This window comes from Sebastes fasciatus, chromosome 3, assembly GCF_043250625.1.
Source record: "Sebastes fasciatus isolate fSebFas1 chromosome 3, fSebFas1.pri, whole genome shotgun sequence".
Taxonomy (NCBI): Eukaryota; Metazoa; Chordata; class Actinopteri; order Perciformes; family Sebastidae; genus Sebastes; species Sebastes fasciatus.
Genome location: NC_133797.1, coordinates 15,157,289 through 15,167,049, shown reverse-complemented (window position 1 = coordinate 15,167,049; position 9,761 = coordinate 15,157,289). Strand labels below are relative to the sequence as shown.

The following is a 9,761-nucleotide window of genomic DNA, read 5'->3' as shown; positions in this document are numbered from 1 at the left end:
CCGTAATACTCCGTCATAAGATTGAGACCTTTGACAGCAACAAAAAAAAAACATTTAACTCAATGCAAATTCAACTGTGTTTTGAATACAGGATGTTTTGCAGTACATTCAGCATTGACACATCGTATAAAGAGGCCGGTTGAGTCATTCAGGTTTGAAAATCTTGGTGTTTTTATTGTAAGTATTGCATCTTCAACTTACACGACTAGAATCATCATCAGACTGCATGTATTACAAAGGATGGCCACAGGTTCAGAACAACAGGACGACTCCCTACGGGACTGCTCGTTTGGTTGGGCTAACTCGACTTCGTGGACCCGTTTGCTCAAAGCCAGACGCCAGAATGGAGTGCGGTTTACAAAAGACACTGCCAACAACGTCCACTTTGTCGTGGCTGGTACACTTCTGGCCAAGCTGCACAACTGGAAAGTTAACCTGAACCACCGTCAGGACCGCAAGTCTACACCTACAGCTTAAAACACACAGGTAAAAATATAGCTTTGTGATCACCAGCTTATGAAGATATGCTATTGTTTTGAATCTGCAGCATTGCCAGAAACTCTTTGTCAGACATCCCAACTAACCTGGGCTGATCCAGGACCAGTCTGCACTGAACTCAGAGTTGAGCTCAGTTAACTTTCAGTGCAAAATCATAGCTGCAAATGATGTGAGTCAGTTGTTATATCTGACGTTGGATATATTTGTCTTTTTATGACAAACACTCTCCAGAAGTCTGATATTTACTGAGTAGCAGGTGGGAATGAGCCCAGCTGAGATCGGTGCAGACTAGTCACGGAGCAGGTGCCTCTCTAAAGCTCAGCCTTAGTAAGAACATGGAGCACACACACTCACTCACTCATTCACACACACACACACACACACTCACACACACACACACACTGTACACTCACATGAGAGAGGACAGACCTGGCTTCAGTAAAATCTGTTCTTATAGTTTGTTTTTATCCCGTCTGGGAATCTAAGATCAGAGTAGTTTTGCCACATGAGACAACACAACGACTGCCAGACAGTTTTCACACGTTTCAGTGATAAACAACAAAAACCAACACTATCAGAATCGCCCCGATGCAGTAAAAATATATTGTACTCCAAGCAGGTTAAAACAGCACTAGAGTAGGATGCGATCCAGGAGTGGAATTCATTTTGTCGTCAAACATGGGACCTTTTTTTTTTTTTTTTTTTTTTTCTGTCAGCAGTGGAGGTTCATAAAACCAACATATGAAGACGAAAACAAAAGAGTTGAAGGTTAATAACTTAAACAGGGGAAGAATAAATGTAAACTGTCCCTCAGAGAGAGAGAGATAAAGAGAGAGGACACTGAGGTGTTCTGAGGTGGTTTTGGCATATATACTTTTTTAATAATCAAGCACCAGAAGCGGTGACTTTCTGATTCAGTGCCAAGTCCAACAACCTCGACGTAGCTCCGCAGAGAGCGTACTTGTCAAACTCTACACCTTAATGATGTCCTTCATAGGAACTGAAGGATTTGTTCTTTTTTTGTTTGTGTTTTTCTTTAAATCCTCAGTCGGAGGCGTTGAATTGTAAATGTAAGACACATTTTGTCAACTAGAACACATGTCTAATAGAGACTACGATCCTCCTAATAGAGGAAAGTGGAGTTTTAGACCCCTTTTATTGTGTAGTAACTGGCTCAATAATTGCCAGTAAAGTCTTGGCTATCAATAAGCCATGTGCAGAGATAACCTCCCCCTCTCAACACCCCAAAACAACCGCACAGGAGAACTTTTGAACAAGATGGCAAATGTTTCACCTTGGAAGGCATTTTGTCTGTCAGCCTATGCGGTTGTTTCAGGTCTGCGTTTACGGTAAGAGGCGTAGCGTGTTGTCGGGGGAGTCGGCTCCGGACAAGGCCGGCGACTCTAAACAGGCGAGGCTCAGCACTAGGAGCAGCTTAGGGGCCCAATTACATTTCAAGTGTCCATTGAATAAAACATCAGAAAATAAAAAAATAAAACAAAAATGGCTACATTTCATATCCCCTCCCGCCCTCCCCACCCCAAACAAATGAACAAAAAGCAATAAAATATACAATTCTTAAAATACGGAATGAGGAATAAGCATCAAAAAGAGGAGTGAAGTAAGACAGAACCAAAATAAGTTAACTTCTTTTCCCCCCATTGCTTGTGTTCGAGGGAAATGAGAAATAAATATTTAAAGAGGGAGGTGTTTTTTTGTTTTTTCATTCACATACAAAAGGATTCATGTGAGCTCCATGAGAGAGAAAGACAGTGGGGAAAAAAAGAATAATAAGATACAGAGAACTGTGGTTGAAGTGCAATTCTTAATGCCAGTGGAGTTGGGATGGCGAACATTGACATCATACAACCCGTTTTCTTCTTTTCCTCCACAGATCACCTGACCACCAGTGGAATGCCATATACAGCTTTTACCCCCCCCCCCATTTCATGAACATTATAAACAAGAGAAAAAAGTCTAATAAATAAAAAGAGTGCCACACAAACTCTCCAACAGAAGTCATACTGGATGGGAAGTTGCTCCGTTGTTCGTGTTTTTTTTTTTCACTTTGAAGAGTAACTTTTTGTTTCCTTGTCAGCGCAGCAACAGAATGAACAGCTTCTTTTACACCAGCAAACTGAACAAAGTAATAGCGTCCGTGCCACATCCACTGTCAATCTGAAGAGGATCAAATCTTTCTTTTTTTAAATGCACAATAAACACAGGTCAAACAGCAACAGAGGCAATAGTTCTATCCATGAGCTCTAACTTTTTTTCTTTTTAAAAAAACTCCTTTTGAAGGTTTAATTCATTAAGCTATTTGTATGTACAAAACAAAAAAAGAAGTAATTTGGACGGTCACACAGTCTTTAGGGGAGAAGAGAAAAATAAATGTGAAGGAGTTGGAACTGACGGGACGAAAAAGGACTACAAGAGTTATTGCTTGTTACTGCTGGAAAGAGGATGGACATCTATTCCAAAGTTTGTTGTTGTTTGGACTTTTTCCTTGTTGCTGTTTTTTGTTTTTTTTCTTGGTTTGTGCCGTTTCTATGGACAGCTCTAAAGTAGGCAAGTGCAGGATAGCTTGTCGTAGCTGCTTGTCGAGGGGGAGAGAAACCAAAACAAAACACACACACACAAGTTACAATTTCCACTCTTTGAAAAAGCACTGAGCACCCACATTCGACAGGAATGTTGTTGTTTTTCTTTTCCTCCATTCTCTTTTTTTGGTTGTTTTCCTCTGTGCTTGGTTGGAAACAATCGTTGCAGACACACTTTGTTTTGCTTTAAAAGCTTAGTGGTGGTAGATCTGATCTGCTTCCCCCGTTGGTTTGTTTCACAATAGCACCAATTCGAGTGTCCGAGCGTCTGCGGTGTCGAGCAGAGGTAATGAGAGAAACAATAAGACGAGGGTTGAATTCAGGGCTGAAGGGGATGTTCATCAGGGCCACGCTGTGTTGATATGGCAAAGTTCACCCACGGTGTTGATTATAGTCCAGATTAGATGTGCTACTGTTTATCCAGGCCCGACACCAGAACGTTAAGAAGGGATACACAGGACCAGCTCAACACACACACACACACACACACACACACACACCACAGGAGAGAGAACCAAACTACTTCAATATCATATTTAAGTGCATGTTGGATCAAATTAGGGGTTGTGACTGTTCAAGGAAATAAAAGTCAAATCATTCATTTCGTGGGTTTAAAAATCAAGATGATGTGTATTTTTTTTTATATCAACCAGGTCTCTGATCTCCTTTTAAAAGAAGATTAAAACCAATTGGCAGTTTCACATCACTGTGTTTGGGTCCCTGGTGTCGGTGTTGGTCGGGGCGGCTCAAAGTTCAGAAGTGAGGAGAAGCTCTCAGCGAAGCTCCTCCAACAGCGCAGGAGGGAGCGCTGCTGAGAGGCAGGAGCGACAGGAACGCCGTTAGCTGGGGGCCGTGGCCGTCATCGTCGGAGGTGGCATGGCTGGATGGATAAACAGATGGGAGGGCAGGTGGGTTTGGCAGGGGGGTGGTGGTGGTGGCGGGGCTCTAGGAGGAGAAGGCAAGTTTGACACTGCAGGAGGAGTAGCCCTCGTCGCTGGCCATGCTCTGCAGGCTGCTGTGGTCGTCCAGGTCGCTGGTGCTGGCTGTGCTCACACTGTCCAGCTCTCCATGGGAGAACTCTGTGCTTTCCACGTCCACTTCGATCTCCTCTGCAGCCGAGGATGGAGAGATGAACAGAGAGAGGGGCGGAGAAGTGGAAAAATACATTAGTGTCAGCATAATGGTTGCTTTAGGTATAAGGCTGACAATATTCTATTTTCTTAAAGCCATTTCTCGCTAGTGCGATGCGAAAATGCGGTGCGTGAATACGGAAAATGTGCGTGTGAATTTTCCGTAAGACAGCTATGCAGTTCCAGCGTGAATTATCCGCATCATTGATCATCTATCTACCCAGTGAGTTTCCTAAGTAGTGTCTGTGCCGACACAACAAAAACCTATCCACACGTTAACTATACAATACATACAAAACTAATCGGACCCCAAATTTGATGCTTACGCTAGCTGTTGTAGCTAGCCCCGTTCCTTGACCAACATATAACGTTAGGACTGAAAAAAAGCCCATTTGTCTGTTACCCCGAGAACAAACGGCCATTGCTCTGAAAATACACACTCAACAAACAGAAGCACATGGCTAATTATTATGCAGAACGACACAATCAGTTGAAACAAAGGATTTCATTGGTCAAACATATGTTTCCGCAGGCAGAAATCCGCTGAAATCGAGGTCCGTCCAAATATTTTTTCCCCTGCATGAATGCTCTGCAGGTGTGTAAGCATTCATAAGAACCCACAAAATCACTTTTTCTAAATTTCCATGCAAATTTTTCGGACGAAAATCAGTGCTTGGTGTGAAACAGCTTTAAGAGTTAAAAGACCAAAACCAACAATGTGTATAAATTGCTACACAATGAGTTATCTTCTAGTCAAACACTTTATATCATTATTTACATGACTATATTGCAGCGGTCCATGTAAATAAATATGTATCCAATAAACATGGTTCAGTTCCACTTGGTTGAACCGGGATGGAATCAGGTTGGAGTGACAGAAACTAACGAAGGCTTTCATTTGTTACTTCAACTAACCAAAGTTTACTTTAAAACTTTTAGGAAGCATTCACATTTTAAACCTCTTTCCAGGGAATTTGTGTTGATTGTTTTCAGCAACACTTCACTTCACATCCAGTACCAGAGGGACTCTGACGGGTACAACCTCAATGTGGTAAATCTAGGTCAGGAGCAGCTCGAGGGTTTGAGGTCACTGAATTAAAATCCTGTTTAAAGACTGCGGCCTAACTCACCTTGGTCAGAGTCAGAGCGGTCGGAGCAGAGGGTGGAGCCCACGCTGTCCATGCGTATCCTCTCCCCCTCCCCTGGGCTGCTCTGGGCGGCAGCACCGCTGCCTCCCCTCAGCAGCTCCAGCTGGCGATGGAGGTGCCTCTGCTCCCGCTCCAGAGACTCCAGCTGGTACTGGCTCTTCCTGTCTGCCTCTTCAAGTTTCTGGTGGAGAGAAAGAGCAGGGGGAGACAGAGGAAAGGTTAATTGTGTGCGTCAGGGGCCAGGGTGAGACGAGGATGTATAGATAAAGTGTAAGAGGAGAGGATAGCCAGATCAAAATGACGTTAAGAAAAAAGGTGAGACACAAGATTAGTAGGTGGCTGTGAGAAATATAGAGGAGATAAGAGAGCGAGAGAGGGAAAGCTGGAAGAACAACTTGTACAACAGTACTGAGATACCAAAGAGATAGATGTTAGTATGTAAGGGAATTATTTTCATATAAAAAAGACTGTCAGAATATAAACGCAGCACAAAACAAACAAACAGCACCTGTTTTAGAATTCAGCCACTAAAACGTTTGTGTCCCTTGGACTTTCCTCCTGCCAGCTCTGAACCCCCTAAATGATTTCCCTCACCTGCCTTGTTTACACCGTGTCGCCTCCTTTACTCGCTGCCTCTGTTTACGCCTCGTGCCTTGACAATACAAGCGAGGGCCGTGGCAGGGACCGATACAGCCGCATGTTGTGCGTCTAACCTTGTAGCCTCATGTCACGGTCGCCGACAGTGACGAGCATGACTCCGGCGACGTACCAAAACAATAGGCCGTCAATAAGAGATGGAGAGACTCAAGTTGACAGCAGCAGAAGCGCTGAGTGGTGACGGCAGTAGTGGGGGGGGGAGTGGGGGGGGGGCACACAACAACAACATGGGCTTTATGCATCCCATGAATACACGCTACGGCCGGCCCCACGCAGGCTGCTCAATCTCAGGCAGTCACATGCCTGTTTATTAAGTGGATGGGAAAGCATGAAACGGGATGTCTTAACGTGTTATATGCTCAGGCAGGGAAATTATCACCAGTGACCAGCTGAATACTGGATACATTCTGGCAGGAGTTTGTTTGCATAAGACAATTTTTAAGGCTGTGGGGAAATGTATTATATTTACACACCAAAACGGTGTTTTTGTCAAAACATCTGGATGGAATCCAAGCAGGGATTTATTTATTTTTATGGTAGTGTATGTTGTATCAACATATCGTGACCATAACTGTCTGGTTTTCATCATCAATACATCATGTGTGCGTCATTGTCATATCTTTTATTTCAGATGCCACTACCGGTCTTGCTTAAATGATGCACTTTCTTCTTGTGCCCTGTGGTTCATATAGATATTTATACGTCTTTAGCGCTGTGTGGGTGAGCTCTCCTATACCTTTATGTGTGCTTTGGCTTTGTTGAGCAGGCCCAGGGTGGTGTGGCGGTTGCAGTCGGGTCCCAGGGGTATGAGGGTCTTCAACCTCTCGAGACACAGCCGCAGGTGAGCTCGTCTGCAGAGGAGAGACAGGAACGGAAAGAGAAACAGAACCATTAGATACATGACAACGTACAGTAGGGAAGGGCTACAGCCTGGGCAGTAAAATGTGAAATGTATTGCATGCTGGTTGTTAAATGTCTTGCTCAATAGCACATGGGAATTGCAACCTTAAATCAAAGGTCAGAAGGTTCTTAAAGAGAAAGTTCACCCTAAAACACTGTTTAAAAGGGACTGTATGTCAGTTTTTACAAGTAAGAACCTTTTTAATACTTTTTTAATGTGTGAACAGGTTGGAACCTAACCTCAAAAAAATGAGCCCTTCCGCGACTTTCTGGATCTAACGTTCGGTTAGAAATGGAGTCCGCTAATGCCAACAAACGACCAGCCACAACCACAACTCAGACTCCAACACAAACTCCACGGAAGCAAAAAATAACCAAAGTTATATCCGGTAAAGCCCGTCTAGCAAAACAGGAATGTGACCGACGTCGTGGGGGAAAACTCGGATCAACATCGGCCGGGCCTTCGATTCATGGAGAGACCTTCGTTTGGCTTTGGGTATCAAAACGGACCCCAAGCTGGCAAAATTCCTATTGGACAGGTTAGCCAACATTACTGTCAAGCATGTGAAATATATAGTGATATTGTGGTTTTAGCTGTCAATCATGTTCAGCCTTGTGTGTGTCGCCTCACTGTTTTGACCGATGCTCGCTCGTGTCTACGTAGTACCAGCAGGACGCTGACTGTCGTTGACTTAACGGCAACAGGTGTCACTCTTAACAAGCAATTTCTGATTCTCACATAGAGCCCCTTTAAACCAGCTGCCCTCTATGTTATTCTGTGGTATTCTCTATTTTCTCATGTGCAGATAACTGGCTAAACACAGATGTCAAGCTATTTACATGACATTACACCCACCCCTGGTAAAAGCAGCAGCTGTTCTTAGTGGGTTCTGAGCATCTGAGGGTGGATCTTTCCTTTTAAAAAGATCTACACTTCAGCACCTAAATGCAAGCAGCATTCTGTCATCTCGGGACGCGAGCTCATTAAGACACATTGTAATTCTTACTTTGTAAGAATCCACCAGCTGCAGACCCGGCGCATGTATTGTAAATCCCCGGCTTATAGTTCAACAACACAGCAGGTTGCGTATGATTCACGTCTCATGTAAGCCTCGACACGATACATTATCCTCTGCTGGTATTTCTTGCACCCAGCTGTAGTTAGTTGCCCTTCTCGCCTACATTACAAACAACAAGTTTTAGCTTAGGGGAGAGGGAGTGAGGTGAGGTGTAATGGCATTTCCCGGACCCCGCTCGGCTCGGACGCTCCATCATCCTGACAGTCCCTTATTCCGTGACTGCAGACAGGCCAGGCCTGCTATCTATCCTGCTAATGGCTCTGGGTTGAGAGGTAACGGGTGATAATTGTGGCTATAACACAATCAGCGCTCCATTAGCGGGAGCTGCCCTTTCAGCGAGCCTGAAGGGGAAAGTGGAGAGACATTAAGAGTCAGTGGACTCAGCGGAGCCACCCAGGACCTCCGGAACAATCTCTGGGGGGAAAGCCCAAAAGAGACGAGCCCAGGGGACCGGACTGCACTGATTACACCGCTGGGCTAGACTGCTCTCTGCTATGCTCTGCTGCTTTAAGACTGGTGGAGACATGTGAGCACCGGCTAGACGTATATCTGTCTGTGTGCATGTTTGTGTGCGAAGGGGAGGCTCAGCTATGCATGGATGGTGCTGATAAGAACACGAGAGGCCATTAGGCCACTCCAGTACAGTATGTATTTATATAAGAGTGTGTGCTTAAACTACGTGAACAAGACAAGAAGTGCTGCGTGTCTGGGGAGTGAAAGAGGAGGTCTCCTGATTCAGTCTACAGCTCTAAAAGTTTGGAAGTCACAAGACATGCACACGAGCGTCTTCAGCCTGGGAGTTTGTAATAATCTTAGTTGACTAGTCAACTAATCGCTCGTTTTGGTCTTAGTCAACTCAGATTTCTTTAGTCAGTAAGTCGTTTAGTATGCTTTTTCACACTTCCACAGCACATCTCTGGTAAACACAAGATTTAAAGTGTTGCTTTTTTGTGATTCTTTGTGGAAAAACTCAGTTTCAGATCTGTCAATTAAATCAACTAATCGATTAGTAGACAAAGGTCTATGATTCTTAGTCGACTTTGGTAGAGGACAGTAGGGCTGCACAATTAGTATTAGTATCAGGCAAATGTAAATTATAACGCTATCATGATGCGTTCAAATGTAATCTTGTAAAATGTCGTTTTTGGCGTGAAACTTGAATAAACAGTTGTTTGAAGGAGATGTTTTCACAGCAATATAAAATAGATATTAGAGAGAAATATGGCCTGTTAAACTTCCTAACACTAAAGTCATCTATAGGCAGCTTATAATACATAATTAGAACTATTAATGACAAGATTTCAAAGCTAATATTTAAATAAAAAATAAATTCTTTCCTAATAATTTGAATTGTGTGTTTTTATGCTAATAACCACTATAGATGACAATAACAATGTCAAATAATAACATTTAGAGTTTTTCACAGTTGGAATGAAGCACAACATGGAAGTGAAAGCAGCAATCTGTTTATTTAAATGTGAAATTGCAATAAAAAATAATCATGATCTCAATATTGATCAAAGTAATCGTGAATTTCATTTTGGCCATAATGGTGCAGCCCTAAAGGACAGCCCTAGGCCGGCTCAGGTCATCTGTCTGTGCAGTCAGTTCTATTCACAGCAGAGAGCAGAGTCCACCTTTGCTCTTTATCTGCGAAATGTCTATCTGCATTTGTCTCATCTGAACCTCAACATACACACACACACACACACACACACGTACACAGATATCCACTGGCAATTAATCACT

The 9,761-nt window shown here is 43.5% G+C and overlaps 1 protein-coding gene across 2 annotated transcripts in view; it reads right to left on the bottom strand.

Annotated features, from left to right (window-relative positions):
- Positions 1-1,140: 1,140 nt before the first annotated feature.
- Positions 1,141-9,761, bottom strand: part of mxi1 (max interactor 1, dimerization protein) — a 36,741-nt gene continuing 28,120 nt past the window's right edge. Inside the window, exons 4-6 of one of the 2 annotated variants that reach the window (XM_074629195.1) lie at positions 6,770-6,884; positions 5,359-5,557; positions 1,141-4,207 (exon numbers count right to left, since the gene is read on the bottom strand). In XM_074629195.1, coding sequence (XP_074485296.1) covers positions 4,044-4,207; positions 5,359-5,557; positions 6,770-6,884 — 478 coding nt within the window. In that variant the 3' untranslated portion in view covers positions 1,141-4,043. The remainder of the gene's footprint in view (positions 4,208-5,358; positions 5,558-6,769; positions 6,885-9,761) is intronic. The other variant, XM_074629194.1, reaches the window with a different exon arrangement.